Source organism: Pantherophis guttatus, chromosome 5 (assembly GCF_059756535.1).
Source record: "Pantherophis guttatus breed Tessera chromosome 5, ASM5975653v1, whole genome shotgun sequence".
Lineage (NCBI taxonomy): Eukaryota > Metazoa > Chordata > Lepidosauria > Squamata > Colubridae > Pantherophis > Pantherophis guttatus.
The window spans coordinates 130,126,527-130,150,883 of NC_142067.1; the positions used below are offsets into that span (position 1 = coordinate 130,126,527).

Below are 24,357 nucleotides of genomic sequence, written 5' to 3' on the forward strand. Positions count from 1 at the left end.
CCAAGTTGGGCTACGTTGCTTGTTGGTGATTTTTTGTTGTGACTCGATGGCCTCACGGTAGACGGAGAGGTTTTCCTGTCCTGCTTTTTTGGTCATCTGCTCTGCACACCTGGACACTTTTTGGATGGTGATCTGGTTAGGATGGCCTTTGAGAAAGGCCAAAGAAGCCAATCCGCATGATTGCTGACTTTCCTCGTTGTACAGCGAGTCCTCGACTTACGATGGTTCATTTAGTGACCATTTGCAGTTACAGCGGCACTATCAGACAAATGTCCGAACAGGGTTATGTCACCCCTTTCTCTACACAAAGCAAAAACCGAATACTATTTCCCATTCCAGAACACAAAAACATATGGTGGTTTCTCCCAGAGAAATGAAAATAATACTTGAGAATGTTTTCTGGATGTTTATTGTTGTTACTTAGAAAATAAGGTTTAAATGAGGTTAAAGCATTTTGAACGTGCTTAAAATGTCTTCTTCAAAGGGAGAAGGCTTTGTCATTTGTGGTTAACTGTAGTTTCAACCATGTTTTGGTGCATAAACCACAATTGTCTGGGCTCAATCAGCATCTGAACCCATTAAGCGTAATTTACAGACCTCAGTGGCTGCGTTCCCACAACGGGCTAATCCCAAATGAAACAAACAATACAAGATTTCATACAAGATACAAACTCGGTGAAAATTCCTCTAAACCGTGAGCTGTTCCAGACAAGCAACTTCATTCACTAATAAAAACCTACTGTCTCCTTCTTAGCTACCTGGACCTTGGAAAGGGGTGGCAGGGAAGTTGATGGAGAAGAAGAGGAACACAATTTGGGTACCGTCACAAAATTATGAACTCTTTCCATAAATTGCTTGTTCTCAAGCAAGCTATGGATTTTAATGAAATTTGAGGAGAAATGTGCTAGTCATGTGCTAGTCATGTGCTGTCTAGATCGGAGTTTCTCAAGCGTGGAGACCTGAACATTTGCGGACTGGCTGGTTAGTGGTGAAGGTTGAAGTCCATACATCTTGAAGTCTCCTAAGATGAGAAGCACTGGTCTCTAGATGTCTATGGAGATTCTCCGTCATCCAGGTCAGGGTTGTCCCAAAGGTGCTTTTTTTCAAGAGGCAACTGGACTTTCTTGTTTTTCTTTGAAGACGTTCCGTTTCTCATCCAAGAACCTTCTTCAGCTCTGAAGAAGAAGAACTGAAGAAGTTACTTGGATGAGAAGCAAAACATTTTCAAAGGAATGTCTCTGGAGATTCTCAGTCCTCCAGGTCATGGTTGTCCCAAAGGTGCTTTTTCAAGAGGCAACTGGTTTCTTGGTTTTTCCTTGAAGACATTTTGCTTCTCATCTAAGAAGCTTCTTCAGCTCTGAGCTGAAGAGCTGAAGAAGCTCTTCTGTGGGCAGGGCTGCGCATTCATAGAAGCATTTTGATGACGTCGGGGTTGATGGGTGGAGCCTCCCGCCAGTTTTACTACCGGTTCTATAGAACCGATGCGAACCGGGGGGAACCCACCACTGGAGATGGGTGATGGGAAGGATGAGAAGATTAATAGTAGTGCAGACTTAGTAAATAGTTTGACAGTGTTGAGGGAATTATTTGTTTAGCAGAGTGATGACGTTCGAGAATAAACACTTCTTGTGTCTAGTTGTTCTGGTGTGCAGCCTTGTTTTGAGGGTAGGAGTTGAAACAGTTCATGTCCAGGATGCGAGGGGTCTGTAGATATTTTCACAGCCCTCTTTTTGACTCCTGCAGTAGACAGGTCCTCCATGGAAGGCAGGTTGGTAGCCATTGTTTCTTCTGCAGTTCTAATGATCCTCTGAAGTCTGTGTCTGTCTTGTTGGGTTGCAGAACCAAACCAGACAGTTATGGAGGTGCAGATGACAGACTCCATAATTCCTCTGTAGAACTGGATCAGCAGCTCCTTGGGCAGTTTGAGCTTTCTAAGTTGGCGCAGAAAGAACTTACTTTGTTGTGCTTTTCTGATGATGTTTTTGATGTTAGCTGTCCATTTTAGATCTTGCGAATTGTCCCTAAAAAAAGGAGAAAATAGGGAAATTGTAAGGATACGTTTCGTGTTCCTTCTCTCAAAGTAGAGTATTGAGGCCTTGTTTTCCGTGCGTCTGTCATATCTCCCCGTCTTGCTCGGTGTGTGGCCTTCTCTTCGCAATTAACCCGAGGGGCTACTTTCCTTTTCTAATTTGTAGGAAGTGGCTCATGACATCTGTTTGGGCCCTGAGGCTACTTTTGGAAAACTTTTAGCTGTTCCCAGGTTCCCTCTCTTTCCCCCTCCCTCTTTCTCTTCCAGAGCAAAAAGACAGTGAAGTTGTATAGCAATGGAAAGATTCAATTTAGGAACAACCCTCCCCCCTCTTTTTTTTTTCAGATTGTAAAGGAACTAATAAAAATAAATCCTAAACGCCTCTTTTATTGGAATGAAATACAAAGAGAGGGCAATTTGTCTCTTGCTTAAAAGGTCTTTGAGGGGAAAATCTCCAAGAAGAATGGCTGGAGCATGTTGGTTGATATAGAACAGAACAGAATAACAGAGTTGGAAGGGATCTTGGAGGTCATCTAGTCCAACCCTCTGCCCAACCAGGGGACCCTGCACCATTTCTGACAGATGGCAGTCCAGTCTCTTCTTGAAAGCTTCCAGGGATGAAGCTCCCACAACTTCCGAAGGCAACTTCCGAAGGCAACTTCTGCTCCATTGGTTGATTGTTCTCTACTGTCTACTGAAATTTCTCCTTATTTCTTATTCTTCTTATTTAAATTTGGGGAACCTGATAGGGTTTTGAGGGTTTTCTGCAACTTCTTAGAATTTCAGTCCAGAAAGAAAGAAAGAAAGAAAGAAAGAAAGAAAGAGAGAGAGAGAGAGAGAGAGAGAGAGAGAGAGAGAGAGAGAGAAAGAAAGAAAGAAAGAAAGAAAGAAAGATAGATAGATAGATAGATAGATAGATAGATAGATAGATAGATAGATAGATAGATAGATGGGGGAAAGGGGAAACATGAAACCAGAAGTCCCAAAGGTGCTTTTTCAAGAGGCAACTAGACTTTCTGGTTTTTCTTTGAAGACGTTTTGCTTCTCATCCAAGAAGCTCCTTCAGCTTTGGCAGGATGGTGGGGAAGGGAAGGATTTATAAAGAACTGAAGAAGCTTCTTGGATGAGAAGCAAAATGTCTTCAAAGAAAAACCAAGAAAGTCCAGCTGCCTCTTGAAAAAGCACCTTTGGGACAACCATGACCTGGAGGACTCCATAGAAACTGAACCACAAGTTAGTTTTATTTTATGCTTGTTTTGTATGCTCTTTGAATTCAGCCCCCATGTCAGCTGTGCATGAATCAAAAATACCAACTCTGGATAGAATTTGCATCGTCTGTCACGGCTTCCAACATTTCGGCAAAAACTCGGCAATATTTGCAAACCCAGGAGTTAGATGATTAGAAAATATTTCTGGCTGTAGTGAACTTTCTTTGAAAGAACCATGAGGTCCACAGACGGAGGCTAAAGGAAGCAAGGAGATTTCTTCTGACAGTCTGGCAAAAATTGGTGGAGGGAAGGGAAGGGGAAAAAAGCCTAATCCCTGTTAAATGACTTGACAAGAATGCCTTCTGCTATAATTCCCAATTTTAGAGTAATGGTTATGATGAATGATCTGCTGGCGCCTTGCCAGCTCCTGAATTTTGCCCTGTGAGACAAAAAGGGAATTCTAGCTGACAGTGAAAAGTTACCCATTTGGTTCGATCGTATGTGGGCATTTTTGGCTGAAATAAGTGGGACCTATTTCTATCTGGAGCACGCAGATTTGCACCCGTAGCGACTGGAAATAGTGATAGGGTTGCATCTCTCAGCAAAAAAAAAAAATCTTTTCTTTTCTTTGCAAACAGAATTGGGAACGCAAAGAAGTTCTTTGTTCAATCAGTCCAATCCAATCCATCCATCCATCCATCCATCCATCCATCCATCCATCCATCCATCCATCCATCAGAACAGAGCTGGAAGAGACCTTGGAGGTCTTCTAGTCCAACTCCCTGCTCAGGCAGGAGGCCCTATACCAAAAATAGAGCTCTGGTGGCGCAGTTATTAGAACGCAGTATTTCAAGTGGATGCTGCCCACTGCCAGGAGTTCGATCCTGACTGGCTCAAGGTTGACTCAGCCTTCCGTCCTTCTGAAGTGGGTAAAGTGAGGACCCAGATTGTTGGAAAGGCAAGATGCTGACTCTGTAAACTGCTTAAAGTGGGTTATAAAGCCCTATGAAGCGCTATATAAGTCTATGTGCTATTGCTATTTCAGACAAGTGGCTGTCCAGTCTCTTCTTAAAAATATCCAGTGATGGAGCACCCACAACTTCTAGAGACAAGTCATTCCACTGGTTGATTGTTCTCACTGTCAGGAGATTTCTCCTTGGTTCCAGGTTGCTTCTCTCCTTGATTAGTCTCCATCCATTGTTTCTTGGCTTGCCTTCTCATTCTTTGGGAAATAAGTTGACCCCTCTTCTTTGTGGCAGCCCCTCAAATACTAGAATACTGCTGTCATGTCCCCCCTAGTCCTTCTTTTCTCTAGACTGGCCATACCCGATTCCTTCATCCAAGAAGCTTCTCCACCATTCAGTCAGAATTGAAGAAGCTTCTTGGATGAGAAGTGAAACGTTTTCAAGGAAAAAAATGCCCCGAGAAAGTTCACTTTTTGGAAAAGTGCTTTTGGGATCAGGGCTTTGTATGGTTGAAACCAGCTATGGTCCACGTAAGATGAATGTCCTCCCCAAATGACAGAAGCCAGCTATGATGGCAATCAACTCTGATGAGGGGGCAGATCTTCCATCTTCCACACGAGAGCAGTCCAGCATATTGAGGAAACAGAACCGACCTCCAACTGTGAGGAGATCCAATCACTTTTGCTCTCCCCACAACCAGACAGCTGCTCTGGTTGTGGGTAGAGCTGCTCACTGCTCACTCCCCAAACTTGGAAGAGCTGTATATTTTATTACTGAAAAAGTTACTTTCAAATGTTCAAAAAAAGGACTTCTGTTTGGCTCAGGAACAGCACAGAAATTGGTGCCAGGGTTAAAAAGTGGTCAGAAGATAACAAAGACAATGCTTGCCATTGTTTTCACGGCTTTTGAGCAGGTGTTTCGTAGGGTTTGATGGAAGCCTATGTTCTCAAGAAGGTGATAAAATCCTTCTCCTTGTGCCCAAGTAAACAAAGATGATGCAAGGGACAATTTCACCTGCTTAACTTATAGGTCCTACACTTCTAGAAGACCTCAAATGACTCGGATGACTCATAAACAATAAAATGAGATCACACCATCTGCAGGTCTTTTCATCCTTGGGAATTGCACAGTCCATCTTGAAAAAGCAATTACTTTCCTGACTTCCCTTCAAAATATCTTGGGTCTTTCTTTTTTCAAAAAAAAGTATTCAAAGTAATTTTTTGAAAGGGTAAGATTTATTTCTCCTCCAGTAGTAAAAGGCAAGTCAGAGAGACCTGGAGGAGTGAGGGGTAGAGTTGAGGGCAACGGTATTAAAAGTTCTTCTTGCTTATTTGCATTTTTCCTCTCTGCATACTTAGGATGAGTTGGAGTAGACGGAGCTGACACCAAATAACACATCTGGTATTTTAACATCCAACACAAACAGATTGGGAGGTGTGTGTACTTGGACATGTCTCAAGGAATCCCCAAATTGGATCTTTTCAGCATGGTTCTTCACCTCCTCACTGCTGCTTTGCAAAAATACTAAATAAAACTTCTAAAAGCTTCTGATTTCAGAAGAATTTGCAAGAGCCAGCTTTACAATTCCCTCCCCCCCCAGTGGTTGTGTTGTGTGTGTTGTTGTTTTTTCTTACCGCAAACTGACAATAAGGAATAACTCATCCATGAGGCCTTCTCCTGTACTGAATGGCCACTATTCAGCCCTCGCAACCTCCTATTTTGAGTTGAGGATTTAAATTCTCCTCTCCAAAAACATTATAATTTTAGAGAAAGCATTCCCAGCTCATAGGTCAACAACAAGCAGACGGCACGTTTCTGGTCTGGAGGTGAAATTGCATGTTGCCCTTTTAAAGAATGCATTTTTTAAAAGAAGAAAACTTGCTTTTGTTTCTTTGTTTTGAGAAAAAAGTTAGACCCAAATTATCCTGCTTTCAATTGTGAGTGTAAGTATATACTGGCAGGGAGGAGGTTAGAAAGAGTGTCTTTTATATTGATCATATAAATTTACTGAGCTGTGGTAGCCCAGTGGTCAGAATGCAGTATTGCAGGCTAATTCACTACTCACTGCCAACAATTCGATTCTTACCTGCTTAAGGTTGACTCAGGTTTCCATCCTTCCAAGGTTGGTAAAATAAGGACCCAGATTGTTGGGGGAAAGAGGCTGACTCTATGAACCGCTTAGAGAGGGCTGTGAAGCGGTATATAAGTCTAATGCTATTGCTATAAAAACTATTCCCACTGCCAGCAGTTCGATTCTTACCTGCTCAAGGTTGACTCAGCCTTCCATCCTTCCAAGGTCAATAAAATGAGGACCTGGATTGTTGGGGGCAATATGCTGACTCTGTAAATTGCTTAGAGAGGGCTGTAAAAGCACCATGAAGCTGTATGTAAGTCTAAGTGTTATTGCTATTATATTGATAATATATATTGATAAGAGTGAGCGAGTCCAGAGACAGGCAGCAAAAATGGAGTTTGGAAGAACTGAATCTGTACAACCCGGAGGACAGTAGGGAAGGGAGGACATGATTGGCACTTTTAAATATATTAAGGGTGTTGAAAAGGTTGTAGAAGACAATATTTGGCAACTTCCAACCGACAGGAAGGAAGTTCAAAAGTCATGTTAGAAAGGATGACTTCACAGAAAAAGTAGAGAAAGCTTGGAACCAACTTCCAAGGATGGTAGTAGGTCAATCATCAGGAACCGAGTTTAAGCATGCTTGGGAATACGTTGGATGTCCATAATCCAACAAAGATTAAAAAAATTAAATAAATACACTCAAAGGGCAGGCTCAATGGACCACTAGGTCTTTTCCTGCTGCCAGTTTTCTGTGTAGGAAATTGTGGTTGGAGGCAGGTTTTGTAAAAAGCAAAGAATTAAATCCTGTCCCTTCTATATAACGATTTGGTCTTTTCTCAAAAATTCCTGCTTAATGTTTTATGGCCGCTGCTTTATACAGTACAAGGAAGGTTGGCTTTTGAAGAAGCAAGAAGTACAAAATGGGTTGAACTCACAAGATTGTAAGTGGATTGTTACTGAAACAAAGTACATGTCTTGTGACTGCGTGGTGTGAAGGAGATCAGAGATGACCTTGGAAAAAAAATAGATGGCCAGATAATTCTCCTTCTTTTTCAAAATGCCAGATAAATGACAGGTTACATGAAGGTGAGATTCTCAAATAAGAGAGTGAGGGATGTGAGAAGAAGATCAGGAGTGATTCTTGACGTAGGATTAGAAGCAGAATGTCTCCAGATGTTACTTAGAGCTTAATTGGATCTCTGTAGCACTTAGTTCTCTCTTTCTTTTTCCTTTCTGCTTTCTCTCTCTCTCTCTCTCTCTCCCCCTCATGTTCTCATTATATCAAACAGGAACTACTTGTTGGAGGTTTGATTTGGCCTCAGGCCAGTGCCAGTTTGCCAGCAACAATATCAACAAAAGAGATTGATTTGTAGGTGAATCCTTATTTCCTGGAGGGATGGAGGCAGCGGTCCACGCTCCTAACCGTCTGCTAGATTACACAACCTAGATAAAGAAGAGATTTATTTAGAAACATTTTCAAAATAAACCTGAAATCATGTTTCAAAGAAACACAGAACATTTAAACAAGTTCACATTTGTTTATGGAGATTCTCAGCCATTCAGGATATGGTTGTTCCAAAGCTGCTTTTTTTTTCAATAGGCAACTGGACTTTCTTGGTTTTTCCTTTGAAGGCGTTTTGCTTCTCATCTAAGAAGCTTCTTCAGCTCTTTATAAATCCCTCCCTTCCCCACCATCCAGCCAGAACTGAAGAAGCTTCTTGGATGAGAAGCGAAATGTCTTCAAAGAAAAAACGAGAAAGTCCAGTTGCCTCTTGAAAGAAAAACACCTTTGGGACAAGTTCACATTTGGTGCCATCTCGGTGCAACCAACTTGAAACTCTTCAACAAACTAATTTTCCAGTTCATGCAAACTGTAGTTTTGAACATTTTGGGAAGTATTTGGAGAAGACGGTTCCACCCGGATTTCTGAGTCTTTGCTACTCTTCTGCAAAGATTTGGTGGTTTTGCTACTGTATTACATCTTTCTATGGGGCTAGCAGCCCTCCTACTATCTGGTTAATGGGAGAACATGGCTGTTAGATGCTACCTATTGGCCTCTTTGCTCTCGTTGTTTTGCTTAATGACTGATTTTCAACCTGTCTGCCTGCAGGAAGGAGCTGGGAATGATGGGAGTTGGAACAAGACACCCAAATATCTTGGCTATAGGAAGTCATGGGACCATCCCAAAGTGGTACAAGATGTGGGGTTGTTACCACTGAGTAGCCACCTGTCTCATGCTCCAGAGAAAACTCTACAACCTTTGGGCCTCCAGCTTTGGCAACTTTAAGACTTGTGACTGGTTGGGGAATTCTGGAAATTGAAGTCCCCAAGTCTTAAAGTTTCAAGGTTGGAGAGCCCTCCTCTACAAAACAAGCTTTGGATTAGGGTCTGAGTGGATTGTTCTAGGCCCTGGCTTTGTCCACTCTTCTTCCTAGGTGGAATCTGCTGTAGGGTTGAGCCACCACAAGGGAGGTATCTGTCATTTGTAAATCCAGCTCTCTCACTGACCCTTTCGGTAGTCTGTTGGCAGGATTAAAGTCAGTAGTGGTCCAGTTCTCCACACTTAAGTGAAAAGTGTGAGGGAGTCAGCAGAATGACCTTGAAGGCAACATATTCAAGTTCTTGCTATGGTCCTTCTGAAGGTTGTCCAGGAATACTGAAGAAGAGATGGGTGGTGGGTAAAGCTGTGGAAGCTTCCTCTTGCATACACCTGCTTGCTGAGTTATTGGGCGGGGGGATTATTAGGCCTCTAACTAGACCAGGGGTCTGCAACCTTAAACATTCAAAGATCCATTTGGACCCGTTTCCCACAGAAAAGAAAACACCGGGAGCCACAAAACCCTTCCTCTGCCTGACTATTTCTTGAGCGGCCACAAAACTAGTCTATGTAGTTGAATTAAATGTTCTGTTTTCTTCTGAAACTTTTCTTTTCTTGGATTTATCCATGGTTGGCCTACCGGGGGTTGAAAAGCTCAATACATCGCATGCCGGCAGGTGTTGCACATTGGCGGTTGTGACGCATATTTTGAGCCGCGGCAGAGGAGTGAAAGAGCCACACGTGGCTCCAGAGCCGCAGGTTGCTGACCCCTGAACTAGACCGGTGTTTCCCAACATTGGCAATTTTAAGATATGTAGACTTCAACTCCCAGCTCCTTCTGTTTATTTCATGGAAATCCAAAACCAGATCTCCGACTTGTTTCCATCCAAGCAAACGAGACTTAGAAGCCCCCATTTGATCCGGCCTTCCAGTTCAAGCTTCTTAGAGCCAGAAGAAACGATGATGTTTAAATGCTTTGCAACATCCCCATTTAGGGTATCGCAGTTCTCTCTTCAAAGGGGAAACTAACCGATTAGGTACACGAGCAGGGATGTGATTCCAATTAGTTTCTGCCTGTTGTTAATGTGTTTCAAATTCCTGTGCAGTAACAAGATCTGCAGCAAATAAACAGGAACCAGATCATAACGACCTGCTGAAGGCTTCTTCCATCTCTTACGCGAAGAGCCCTGGAACACAACAGAACATATTTTCCTTTTTGCTGATTTCTTTGCTCTACTTGCAAACTCGGACAAGATCACTGGGGGTGGGGGGTGGGGGAGAGACGTTCTCTTTTCCACAACGACCCCAATTCAGAAGTGTTGTTATTAGCCTTCAAGAAACCATGATGTGTCCTCTGCTTTCTAGCTACTGTAAGAGAGAGAGAAAGAGAGAGACAGAGAGAGACAGAGAAACAGAGAGACAGAGAGAAACACAGAGAGAGACAGAGAGAGAGACAGAGACAGAGAGAGACAGACAGAGACACAGACACAGACACAGACAGAGAGAGACAGAGAGACAGAGACAGAGAATCAGAGAGACAGAGAGAAACACAGAGAGAGACAGAGAGAGACAGACAGAGACACAGACAGAGACAGAGAGAGATAGAGAGAGAGATAGACAGACAGACAGAGAGAGACAGAGACAGAGACACAGAGAGACAGAGAGAGACAGAGACAGAGACAGAGAGAGAGATAGAGACACATACAGAGAGAGTGAGACAGAGACAGAGACACAGAGTGAGAGAGACACAGAGAGAGACACAGAGAGAGACAAGACAGACAGACACACACACACACACATGCACACAGACAAACATAGAGAGAGAGAGAGAGACAGAGAGAGAAAGAGAGAGAGAGAGAGATGCATAGAGAGAGGGGGGGAGGGCTTAGCAGTCTGCTGAAAGCGCTCTGGTGTGACAAGTCATGAATGTGACAAGTGGGGGAATGATGGGAACTGGAAGACCCATCAAAGTTTCCCATCGGATCTCAACGGTGTCTGAGAAACAGCAGCCTTTCCTTGAATTCTGCATCTACCGGTCCCAAAGGCAACTCCACGATGTCACCGCACTGGTAAAACACACTGCAGGACCTGCCTACCTGATGAATGGGGAAACACCGGCAAACTGGAATCCCACTTAACGGAGCTTACTTACCTCACAGTCTAGCAATGTGAAATCCCTGGAGCTCCTTTTTTTGAAAGAGGCACGGGAAGTTTGCAACAAAGAACTCTTAAAAAAAAAAAACAACCCTAAAACTCCATCTGGAAATCTAAGAATGAATTGAAACTGGCCTTCTAACCGCTTCGTGGACAACAGACAAAGGAACACTCACTTCCGCTGGCTGGCTGGCTGCGCGGGATCAGTCATGCGAGAAGCAGCAGCTGCCTCAGTCTCCCTAGTTGGCTCTCTTGAATGACTACAGTGGCAGCAAGATTTTGGTTGAGGGATCCAGACCTTCCCCAAAGGATGAGGCAGAAGGGAGCGTAGTCCAGGGTTTCCCAGTGTTGGCAACTTTTAAGATATGTGGACCTCAGCTTTAGCCATCCCTGCTCCTGGGAGAATCAAGCAAAAGTAATAAAAACAAGAACAGATTGGACAATCATTTTGTCTGAAATGGTATAGGGCTGTGATGCAGTGCCTCTCTGTGGGCACATGAGCCGTCACCCCAGTTCAGTTCTGGCGCACATGTGGGTGCCCTCCCACCAGCCAGCTTGTCATCAGGTCTCTGCTGTGCATGCGTGGGGGTAGGGGTGTGTGTGTGGGGGGGAGTGCACGCATGTGGGGTGAGGTGGGGCGCATGCTAGGGCCACGTGTGCATGCACGGGGGAGCATGTGCAAAGTGGCCGCGTGCATGTGTGAGGGCGGGGCGTGTGTAGGGGGCGCACATGCATGCATGGGGTGGGGCACATGCATGGGGCCTGAACACGCATTGCATTTTGGGGGTTTGGTCCGGAAAACGTTGGCCATCACTGGTATAGGGTTTCCTGCTGGAGCAAGAGTTTGGACTAGAAGACCTCCAAGCAGTGGTGGGTTCCTCCCGTTTTGGCCCGGTTCGGCCGAACCGGTAGTGGTGACAATATTACATCACCGAACTGGTTCTCTTTGTCCGGGAGCTGGGCCATCCCACCTGCCCCGGCATTATTCTTACCTTTTATTTCTTCTTTTTTAGCCCAGCTGATAAGGTGCGGCAGAATGGACTGCTGCACCTCATCTGGGCAGGTTCCTAACGTGCTTGCGAAGCATGTGCACGAAGAACTGGTAGTAAAGCCGGTTGGAACCCACCACTGCCTCCAAGGTCCCTTCCAAATCTGTCATTCGGTTGTTCTGTTATTCTGTGAGTCTATTATTCTGTTAAGAACAAAAAGGGGACTGTGGTTTGCAAGCCTTCGGAATGCAACCAACCACTTCAGGAGTTCATTGGCTCCTTATGTGCTTAAGCTCACAGAGTATTTTATCTAGGCCCTGATTGTTGAGTTAAAATTTAATCAAGCCATGCAATGGTGGAAACCTAGCTCGATGCAGAACACGGGCCTTACGACAGTGAAAGTTTCGATTTAGCTGTTGAATCATTACGATTAAACCCGATATTTCCATGCTTCGAGCATCACACAAACACAGCCCCCTTTCTATTATCTGGGCTGCGTTAGGGAAGAGTTAAAGGGCTCTCTCTTGTGAACTCTGAAACAGTTCATCCTAAATCTTTCCAAAGTTTCCACCACTCCCTTTTGCAAACTTCTGCGTGCACGCAGGGCCTTACCAAAAGGAAGAGAAACCCCCCCCACACACACATTTAGTATAAAAGAAATAGTTTAGCCCAGCATATTATTGTAATTATAATAATAGTGCTATATTAATTTGCCTCCTTTTTTTGTGGGGGGGGGGTGGAGTCATTTCAGGAAAGGTATCTCTCTTTGGAATTTCCACTCTTGTTAGGCTGAGATGTTTGTGTAAAAAGCACTTGGAACTCAATCAGGGCTAAATGGTCTCCTCGGATGTGGTTCAGTAATTTTGCGAGGGTCCCGTGTGAAGATAATAGCTCTTTTGCAGTAAAAATAACAAGGCTGAATCGAAACAATTGTTGATAGAGCCCTCCTGCCCGCCTCCACAGAACAATAAAACAAGTTCTCCGTGCATTTCTGGAATGCGTGGGGCGGTAAAGTACTTAACCTTCAATTTCAGAGTGTTACTAAACTGTGTCCCTCCGTTCGAGTCCCCGTCAAACCTCGTAGATCTGAAGAGACATTTCCTGCAGCATCGTAAATTGCGTTTTATATCCTGGCCCAAGCTGGGCAGCTGGGCTGCGTGAACTCTACAATTCAGTTCAGAGGATGTGTGAGGCGTTGCGGGTTTTCTGAGAGGAGAAAGGGGGGCAGAGGCTCCAGCCGATAAAATTGATTTAAAAGAGCTTTTCTTCTTCTGGAACAGCAACAAGAAAATGTCTAGCAGAGCTGGTTTGGATCTTTTGGGGTCGAATAGCCAGGTTTCACGGCCTGCCTGGTTGCACCGAAGTGGCGATGGTTTCAAAACTACACCCCTATAGAATAGGCTTTGTTGTTTGGCATGAGTGGTTGCGAAGGATGAGAAATGATCTTTCCAGGAAGGAGCTCTTTTACAAAGGTCCTGGGAAATCCTCTTCGGACCGTCTCGTGTTCACACACAGCCAAAAGAAAGTTTCAAAGTCTTTTTCCTCCCCTTGTTTCTCCACCTTGTTTTGAGACTGAACCACAAACTTGAGAATAATCCATTTTAGTTTCCAAAGCAGCAGAAGTCAAGACAAGGAACAAGGGATGGAAACTAACCAAGGAGAGAAGAGAACCCCAAAGAGGCAACTGGACTTTCTGGTTTTTCTTTGAAGACGTTTCGCTTCTCATCCAAGAAGCTTCTTCAGCTCTCACTGGATGGTGGGGAAGGGAAGGATTTATATGACTCATTGCTAAAAGGATGCAAATGACCAGCTGGCTGCAAGGAGTATAAATCCTACCCTTTCCCTCCATCCAGTCAGAGCTGAAGAAGCTTCTTGGATGAGAAGTGAAATGTCTTCAAAGAAAAACCAGAGAGTCCAGTTGCCTCTTGAAAAACCACCTTTGGGGCAACTATGACATGGATGATGGAGAATCTCCGTAGACATCTAGAACTAATGACCAATTTCCTGATATGAGAACAATTAATCTAGAGAACTTCCCTCTAGAAGTTATGGGTGCTCCATCACTGGAGGTTTTTACGAAGAGCCTGGATAACCATTTGTCTGAAATGGTATAGGTCTCCTGCTTGAAAAGGGGGCTGAACTAGAAGACCTGCAATATTCTGAGTTCTTAGAATTTATTTCTGGTTTCTGCTACAATTTTAGATCTGAAAAGACTCTTAACATATTTCAGGAAGTTTTCTTTTGAAGGAAATTAAGAGAAGGATAACCGGGGGGTGGTATTTTGTGAGTGTTGTGAGCTATTGTAGAAGAAGGTGAAGGCCTTTTGCAAGCCATCCGTCATAAATATGGCACAAGGCGCCTGTGTGATGGATGCTGTAGTCTGGAACAGAAGGTCAGGGACTCATTTCGGCAAAAAGGACTTTATATGTGCCTGATGTGCTCCACTGAAGCTCTCTGGATGATCTCTTAAGTTTGCAAATTGAGCATTTTAAAATCTCTCTTCTTGGCAGTGAATGTAACCAATGGGACCATTATTATGGTCTGAATTAGCTAACACTTGCTGAAGATTCCACTTTGATAGATGGAAAATGTTCCTTCCTTCCTTCCTTCCTTCCTTCCTTCCTTCCTTCCTTCCTTCCTTCCTTCCTTCCTTCCTTCCTTCCTTCCTTCCTTCCTTCCCATCCATCCACCTACCTACCTACCTACCTACCTACTCACCTATCTAGCTACCTACTGACTTTTCCTTTGAATCATTTTTTCCAATGTTTTGCCAGGAAACTTCTGTGCTGTGGTTCTCTGGCTCCTACGAGCAATGGTCTTAAGTCCATAATTTCTCCCTTCACATTCCACAGAAGCTGAACCTCTTGCCTTCCTTCCTTAGAGTTTTTCTCCTTCTGCCTGATATAGCAACATGCAGGCAAGGTCTTAGGTCCTGGAAATAGTTCCTGGTCTCAGAATCTCTGGCCTGGTGCCATGCTATTGTCATAAGTCAAGGACACTCAGAAAGACATTGAGATCTGACCTTGTGGTAACCAGGAAACGTTAGAGAATTTCAGGGCATTTGTTGACATGTTTTTTTACACTTAGATCTGTGAAAATGGAGGAAGGGGAGGACTATGGATTTATTTCGATTTTGTATGGAGTGGGAATGGGATGTTTGTTACTAATGAGCGCTGGTAATACAAGGGAAGGTCATTCGGCTAATGAAGAGCATTGAGTGAGGAAGAAAGAACAATGATACGGTGATTCCCCGAAAATAAGACCCTGTCTTATATTTCTTTGAACCCTGAAACAAGCGCTTGGCCTTATTTTTGGGGAGCTCTTATTATTTTGGGGCGCTTGGAGCAAGATGGGGCTCCTCTCGCTGTCTTACCTGATTTCCAGCTCTGTCTCCCTAACCCTAATCAGAGGAAATGGCAGGGACTGGCTGCATATGCAGTTAAATATTTTTGGGGAAAGTTTATTTTTTTGGGGAGGAGCTTATTTTAGCGCATGAGCTCAAAAGCCTGATTGGGCTTATTATCCGGGGAGGTCTTATTTTCGGGGAAACACAGTAGTTGATGTTCTTTGCCTATGTACTTGTTGGTCAACTTGGTTGGAGAGAGATTGAGCTTTGTACCAGTGTCTGATGTTGAGACAAGCCTGGGTCCATGATGTCACCACGTGCCTGCAATTTCTTCAACATTGTGATAACCTGCAGATGTCTACAATTAGATATGACAATTCAATGCATTTCAGTATAAGAAGGCTCTGCCAATAGAGAAGGCAAGGTGGACAAAACCATAGTTGTGTTTAACTAGCTTGTGAGTATTGGGAGATGGAAAAATTGGTAGAACACAGAATCATAGGGCTAGAAGCAGTGATGAAATCCAAATTTCTTTACTACCAGTTCTGTGGGCGTGGCTTGGTGGGTGTGGCTTGGTGGGCATGGCAGGGGAAGGATACTGCAAAATCTCCATTTCCACCCCATTCCAGGGGAAGGATACTGCAAAATTCCCATTCCCTCCTCACTCCTGGGGCCAGCCAGAGGTGGTATTTGCCGGTTCTCTGAACTACTCAAAATTTCCACTACTGGTTCTTCAGAACCTGTCAGAATATGCTGGATTTCACCCCAAGGGACCTTGGAGGTCTTCTAGTCCACTCCACTGTTTAAGCAAGAGACCCTATAACATCCCAGACAAATGGCTGTCCAATGTCTTCTTAAAAGCCTCCAATGATGGAGTCACAACTTCTGAAGACAAGGCATTCCAGTGGTTGATTGTCAAGAAATTTCTCCCTAGTTCTAGATTGCTTCTCTCCTTGGTTAGTTTTCATCTAATGCTTCTTGTTCTGCCTTCAGGTTCTTTGGAGAACAGGTTGACCCCCTCTTCTCTGTGGCAACCCCTCAGATATTGGAAGGCTGCTATCATGTCACCCCTAGTCCTTCCTTACACTAGACTTGACATACTCAAATCCTGCAACCGTTCTTCGTCTGAAGCATAGATGAGGAAATTCAATTCAATAATAATTAAAAGAGATGTTCCTTTGAAATACCATATGATTTAATGAGTTGATCCTGACAGCTAGGAAATTTCTATCTGGTATTGACCAATCACCATTCTCATTTGATTTCAGAATTCTCCTCATGTCAAGTTTTTTGTCTTTTTTAAATGCATTTTTAAAGAATTGTGTCCCAGATGAAGTGGCTACATCTAATGGGTGAGAAACAGGGAAATCTGTAGGCTTTTAATATTTGAACATAGAAAGCAGCTAAATTCCCCCATCTGTGGCAGAGAAGCAGAAACTAAATTCAAGATGGGTCAGCTGTTCCTTGTAACAGGTGGACTTCCCCCCTCTCTTTTTAAATAACCGGACTATGCAAGTATTCCAGTTGTAGTCCCAACTAAGGGAAATAAATCAGTCCATTTGTCTGCTTCTCTTTAAGCCGAGGCATTGAAACAAATTTAATTATCTTAAACCTTTGCTTGTTATGCTCTGTCAAATTTATAAAAGCTCCCAAGTTGCTTACCCTTCTACTGGGTAACTTTTCCCTGGACAAAGCAAGCAGGGAATTTTGTTGTAGGAGCCTTATCAATGTCCATCACGATGGAAGTGAAATATTTGTGCTCCTTATTGTGCCTTGGATGGAACACAGTAATGGCAGCATTGTAAACAAAACCTCAAATTCCTGACATGGGTTTCAGGTGGCTCTCCAAATTACGGGGGTTTAAAGTCGTTTACAATCACTGTAAACCAGTGTGAACCAGTGGGGATTAAGAAGGGAGCCACATTTAAGAGTGCTATTGGATTTCATGTTTGATTGCTAGCCATGGAGGGTGGGAGGCAGGGTGTAGAGAAGGAGAAGTGGTTAACGTCACTTTGAAGAGGGCAATCTTGCAGATGCTGCCATGTAGTTATAGAGAAGAGCAGCAAAGAGGATTCGGGGACTGAAGGCTAAAACAAATGAAGGAGGGTTGCAAGAATTGGTTAGTTCAATGAACATGATAGTGACATGATAGTAGTGATAGTTCCAATATTTGAGGGGCTGCCATGAAGAAGAGGGGAGTCAACCTATTCCTCAAAGCAGCTGAAGGCAGGACAAGAAACAAGGGATGGAAACTAATCAAGGAGAGAAGCAACCTGGAATTAAGGAGAAACTTCTTAACAGTGAGAACAATTAATCAGTGGAACAGAAGTTGCCTTCAGAAGTTGTGGGTGGGTGCTCCATCATTGGAGGTTTTTAAGAAGCAATTGGACAACCATTTGTCCAGAATGGTATAGGAGCTCCTGCTTGAACAGGGGATTGGACTAGAAGATCTCAAGGTCTTGTCCAACTCTGTTATTCTTTTATTAAGTCCATGACCATGTTGGTGTGAAGACAAAATTGCAGGTATAGGAAGTCCTGATAATGGAATTATCAGTTATGGACTCTTAAAGACAGGTGGTTTATTTTCTATTAGAAAGATATGACCTGCCAGTTCATGTTTGATCAGCCCATTCTGGCTCCTTTTAAGCAAAATAAACATCAACGCCTCCTTTGTGATAGCAGTCATTCTGACACACTTTCCTAATCGTTACTTTCTTTGTTCATCAACCCTGTCTGGATGCTATGAACAAGGATACAGGCAAACAGTGAAGAAAAATATGTTGTTTTGCTGCTGGTTAACATTCCTCATTTCGGTTCCAACTTTTGTTTCAGACAATTGGTAGCATGTGGCCATGAAGGTGCCTCCCTTGGGGTACAAACTGAGGGTGAGGAAGACCCTTCAACTTCCATTTGTAACCTAGCCAAAATGATCAGGGCTTCTAAGTGGCCGTATGAGATTTGAATCCATTTATCAATGTGGCGGCCAAAGGCCCCTTTGGGACAACCATGACCTCGGATGATGGAGAACCTCTATAGATATTCAGAACCAGAGCTTCAAAGTTCCTGACCAGAAATGACTTATTTCCTCGTTTCTGTAATCCATGCAAAACATCTCATTATTGTATCTCCTACTTCCATCGCCAAATAACATATGAATTTCATTCTTTCTTCTCCAGGCCCACCCAGAATTGCCGACAAAGTAATCCACCGGCAATCTGCAAGGTTAGGAAGAACCATCAAACTTCTGTGTCCGGTGGAAGGCGATCCACCGCCTCTCACTATGTGGACGAAAGACGGGCGGACCATCCACAGTGGCTGGACGAGGTTCCGCGTCCTCCAACAAGGCCTGAAGATCAAGGAGGTGGAAAGCGAGGATGCAGGGACCTATATCTGCAAAGCCACCAATGGTTTTGGCAGCACGAATGTGAACTATACCCTCATTGTGATCGGTGAGTAGAGAGAGACAGAGAGTTCAGCGTGTTCCATGCAGGGTGAGATTTGCCTGTGATATACCCGCTCTGTAAATAATCTACCAGGCTCTAGACAAACTCGCTTGTCCCAAGGTTTTTGTTGATGGGGGTGTTCCCCGTCTCCCTACTGCTGTCAGTTGTGTCAAGATAAGATTAGCCAAGGCTGGGGGCCAAAGGATAGGAATAAACAGGCGGGATGGAGACACAGATCTCAGCTCCGGAAAGGTTCGAGTGATAAGGAGTGATCGCCCCAGCCTTTGCGGTCTCTGCCGAAACACGGTGGCTCTTTACTCAATCGTTACTCAGTGTGTGTTTCACTCTCCGCAGCAAGGTCACGCAGACTCCCCTTATCATCAAAAAATAACAGTAGGTGCTGGAATTATTTACCAGCTTGGCAGGAAGCCTAAATGCGTTGTGTGTCCCTATCAAGAGTTTTAAAAAAAGGAGAAGGCAGTCACAAGATGCAGAATTGACAAAAGAAGGAGAAGGTGGGTTTTGTCTTGCACCACACAGGATTCTGTTCCTCCACTCTTTATCCCCCTTTTCTTGGAGCCCGTAAAACAAGTCACTCAAGAAAGCAGGGCCGTCTTCCCTTTCCCTCAACATCTATTTGGCCATCGCAGTTGGAGCGATTTTTGCGGTAAAGTTCTCCCAACTCAGGTTTCCCGTTGATTGCACCCGATGGCCTTTTGCTTTCTGTGGTCATAGCTGACATTCATTCTCCTGCTTTGGCTTCAGATTCTTTCTGTTAGGATTTTAGATTTTAAATCCCAAAAATCTGGTGCTGCTCTGCTTTAGGGGGGGGAGAGGGGGTAGCATGAGCTGCCAGCGAAACCGTTAACTAGGCTAAAGAGAAAGAATTTCTTCTCCTGGTAGAGAGTTTGATAGTCTCTGTGGTTGACCACAAGCCTCGAGATGCTAATTATAGTGGAGGGACTGGTCTCCTATTTAATCAGAATTAACATTCTTTGGATTAAGGACAAACGTCTGTTAGCCTGCAAAATTACCTATCTTCCCTTTTAAAAAAAACCATGTACAAAAATATGCAATTTATGTTTAAAATAATCCACTTAAGTCCTTTTCTTTGGCAAGTACTGAATGCTCTTTTGTCATTGCCATTTAAAAAAAAAAATCCATTGGTCATTCGGCTTAGTGAGGGAGAATTGGCACCCTAAAATTGATACCCTAAAATGTGCATGCATTGATAGTAATTGATAAATCCAAATGTTAGCGGGCGGCAATCAAATCCAGATTGCAATCAGGACTTTTGTTTCTTAATACTTCAACGAATGTAGAAAAGCTGAAAAGCAAGAATTTTTAAAAAACGTATTGTCTCTTAACTCATTGGCCTCAACATTTATCCTTTCATTTTCTAGTAGTCTTCTTCTCTTTGCATAAGGCTTCTGTTTTATTAATTACAGTAGTGAAAATTAATATAAACTAAAGTTAGAGAAAGAAAAGAGAATGGAAAGACATCATTAGAAGTGCAGGAAAAAAGAGAAAGAAAGAAAAAGAAAGAAAGAAAGAAAGAAAAAGAAGGAAGGAAGAAAGGAAGGAAGAAAGAAAGAAAGAAAGAAAGGAATAAAAAGAAATAATAGCAGAAGATGAGAGAAATATGTAAAGAGGTGATTCCCAACCTTTATCACAAGTGTAAATAAATTTAATAACTGCTTGTCTTCCTTCTGATGCACAACTACACAAAAAGAAATGGTGGAGGAGTGTTTTTAAGGGATTGCGTAGATTGTTACACAGAGTTTGTGTCAGGTCTGGTGTTCTCTCGAACGCAGAAAGGAAATGGGGCAGAGCGTGGATGTTTTCAATATTAATTCATTTTCAATATGAAGCGAAAATCAAGATCATGGGGGCCGAACCTCAAACCGACAGGAGGGAAGTTCAAAAGTAAAATTAGGAAAGATGGCTTCACAGAAAGAATATAAGCAAAGGTCTCCAACTTTGGCAACTTTACAACTTGTGGATTTGAACTCCCAGAATTCCCAGCACGTGCTGGCTGAGGAATTCTGGGAGTTGAAGTCCACAAGTCGTAAAGTTGCCAAGGTTGGAGAGCCCTGCTACAGAGGAAGCTGGGAACCAACTTCCAGCAGAGACAGTGGGCCAACCGATCAAACACATGCCCATCATCTGATAAAAAAAATAATTTAAAAAATAAATAGAGAATAAAAATAGTAATGGAATGAAAAAAATAAAAATTAATAAATAAATTAAAGAGAAAACAAAAGCAAAAAACTCCAAGGGGAGACTCGATTGAATTAGGGGTTTTTTCCTGCCATCGGTTTTCTAGGTTTCTGTGTTTTTGAAAAGAGGAAATTTAATTAATTGCCTACGGCACCCTTTCTGTTTCTCATGTACGGATTGTCCTTGATTTAATGACCGTTTGTTTAGCTTTGGCTCTGTTGTGGCCTGTCGGCTGCCGGCCCCTCCAGCAGCTGAATCAGAGGAGGAGGAGGAGGAGGAGGAGGAGGTGTGGGAGATCAGGGTCAGCATCAAGGCAACCTCAGAACTCCGAGGGGGAAGAGGGAATGGAGCTGGCAGAGAGAGAGAGAGAGAGAGAGAGAGAGACAGAGACAGAGACAGAGACAGAGACAGAGACAGAGACAGAGGCGGAGCCTGGGCCGTCCGTCAGCCCTCAGATGGAGAGTCAACAGCCCCCAGGTGTGGAGGTGGCTGATGAGGAAGCAGAGGAACAGCTGGGTCCAGTACCTGATGCACGGATGCGCAGAAGGCAGAGGAGAGGAGAGCAGTGGAAATCTATGGGCTGGTCCTTGGGATGGAAGAGCCACTGCTGCTAGCGAGGCCCCACCCTATCTCTGGGGATAAAAGGCAGGGGGTGGAGATGAATAGATGTGGCAGACAACTTCATATCCTGGCCAGCCTGACTTGTTATTTATTTATTTAATTTATTTATTGGTTCAATTTATATGCCGCCCTTCTCCGGAGACTCAGGGCGGCTTACAATGTGTTAAGCAATAGCCTTCATATTTTTGTATATACCTGCTTAGTAGGGCTTTCGCCCCCCCTAAGCGGTGTTCTTTTTTATACAAAGTCATCTTATTGCCCCCACAATCCGGGTCCTCATTTTACCTACCTCGGAAGAATGGAAGGCTGAGTCAACCTTGAGCCTGGGGAGATTCGAACTTGCAGTAATTGCAGGCAGCTGGTGCTAATTAACAGCACTTTAGTCTGCTGCGCCACCAAGGCTCTTTGTAAAGCCTGCGTTGAGAGAGAAACTTTTTGCCGGGGCTGCTGGCGCTCCTAATAAAGGAATCTTTGAGTTAACTTTAGAGGGTTTGTTGTGTTCGGGGAACTGGGTCAGAACAGGTTCTGAGCAGAGGTGGGTTTCAGCAGGTTCTGACCAGTTCTGGAGAACTGGTAGCGGAAACTTTGAGTAGTTCGGAGAACCGGTAAATACCACCTCTGACTGGCCCCACCCCCATCTATTCTCTGCCTCCCGAGTGCCAGCTGATTGGGAGGAAATGGGGATTTTGCAGTAACCTTCCCTTGCCATGCCCACCAAGTCATGCCACGCCCACCAAGCCACACCAACAGAACCGGTAGTACAAAAATTTGAAACCCACCAGTGGTTCTGAGTTATGACAGCACTAAGAGGTAGGTGATTTATGGCTGAGCAGCAGCATCTCCGCAGTCACGTGATCTAAATTCGGAGGCTTGGCAACCGGCATGTATTGATGAGAGTTGCAGTGTCCCAGGGTCACGTGATCCCAAAGCCCCTCTCTGAGGGAAATGGGAGATTAAGGAGTATGAAATAGAAATAATAAATATAAATAATGAATAAATAAATCTCCATTTGTGAACTTCCAGCTGGCTTCCAACAAGCAAACTTAATGGGGGAAGCCAGATTCCCTTAACAACTGCGGCAAGAGGGCACAAAATCAGACACGCCTCATTTAAAAACTGCCTCACTTAGCAACTGATGTTCCAGAGTCGTAAGTCGAGGACTACCTGTAGTAGGCAAGGAGCAACTTCGATGTAGCCCTTGGCAATATTAACTTCCTTTGTTTGTTTTCCGTGTTAGAATAAAGCTCCCATTCACGCTGGTGTTTCTTTTCCTTCCTTCATTTCTCTAAGAAATTCTTTTTCTCCTTCACGAGAGGCGATTTGATTTTCTGACTTGTTTCACAGAGCAACTTGCTCACTCTTTGTTTGTTTGCCAACAAAAATCTCTTTATTTTGTACCCATTTCTTTCCTCCCCCCGCTTCCCTTTCTTTCAATTTTAATACGGGAGTTAAGTTAAAGAGGTGATAACACCTGTTGGCAATTTAAAGGAAATGAAAAGATATATTTTTTTTCCACGGATATAAGCATGAAATTCATACATCTACGTACATGTATACAGTTTCGCCAGCCTATTCCATTCTGTGGTAGACAAATGCAAAGCAGAATTCCCTGCCAGGGTAAATTTAGGCCCCGAAAGACATATGGAGATGTTTAATCCACAATTCCTTGCAGATGTTTTCAGGCTATGGGGCTGCCATCGAGGCCTGCGTGATTATATTTATTATTAGCGTTACTTTAAAAGAAAGGAAAACAAGACTCTCAACCGGTCTTGACATCCAAGGAGTGTTTGGATGGAGTCCATCATGCAACGGAGTCCTTTTCATTTAGGGATAGAAATCAAATCGCCGTCTTAAGCTAAACCCCTTTCTGAATGGGACGATCAGATCCCCCCCCCATGCCAATCAGTTGAAACAGATGTTGGCCCACAAAAGTTGTGTTTGAAATGCAGAAAACGCCTTGCCTGGTGTACATTGGGTGGGGATGATGGTGTAGCTCAGCGTTTCTCAACCTGAGGACATCTTGAAGATAGATAGATAGATAGATAGATAGATAGATAGATAGATAGATAGATAGATAGATAAATGATAGATAGATAGAAAGAATTCTTTATTGGCCAAATGTGATTGGACACACAAGGAATTTGTCTTTGGTGCATACGCTCTCAGTGTAAATAAAAGAAAAGATACATTCGTCAAGAATCATAAGGTACAACACTTAATGATAGTCATAGGGAACAAATAAGCAATCGAATCATACTAGGAAACAATCAATATCACCATAAATCGTAAGGATACAAGCAACAAAGTTAAAGTAATGCAGTCATAAGTGGGAGGAGATGGGTGGTGGGAACGATGAGAAGATTAATAGTAGTGCAGACTTAGTGAATAGTTTGACAGCGTTGAGGGCATTATTTGTTTAGCAGAGTGATGGCGTTCGGGGAAAAACTGTCCTTGTGTCTAGTTGTTCTGGCGTGCAGTGCCCTATAACGTCGTTTTGAGGATAGGAGTTGAAACCGTTTATGTCCAGGATGCGAGGGGTCTGTAGATATTTTCTCAGCCCTCTTTTTGACTCGTGCAGTATATACAGGTCCTCCATGGAAGGCAGGTTGGTAGTAATTGTTTTTTCTGCAGTTCTACTGATCCTCTGTCTGTCTTGTTGGGTTGCAGAGCCAAACCAGACAGTTATGGAGGTGCAGATGACAGACTCAATAATTCCTCTGTAGAACTGGATCAGCAGCTCCTGGGGCAGTTTGAGCTTCCTGAGTTGGAAGATGTTTGGGCTTTCAGCTGCTGGTCAGGGTGAAGTACGCAGATCTTGGGCAGGAAGCCCTGAAGGGCAGACTGGATCCCAGATCTGGAAGGGAACCAAGTGAACATTGCCTATCTGCAGGTAGTCCTCAACTTACGAACACAATTGAGCCCACAATTTATGTTGCTAAGTGAAACAGTTGTTAAGTGAATTTTGCCCCATTATACGACTCTCCTTGC

General features: G+C 43.7%; 1 protein-coding gene across 3 annotated transcripts in view; it reads left to right on the plus strand.

Moving 5' to 3' along the window:
- FGFRL1 (fibroblast growth factor receptor like 1) overlaps positions 1 to 24,357 on the plus strand; it is a 154,845-nt gene that overhangs the window by 48,163 nt on the left and 82,325 nt on the right. For all 3 annotated transcript variants that reach the window (XM_034416236.3, XM_060686487.2, XM_060686488.2), the window contains exon 3: positions 18,262 to 18,534. In XM_034416236.3, coding sequence (XP_034272127.2) covers positions 18,262 to 18,534 — 273 coding nt within the window. The remainder of the gene's footprint in view (positions 1 to 18,261; positions 18,535 to 24,357) is intronic.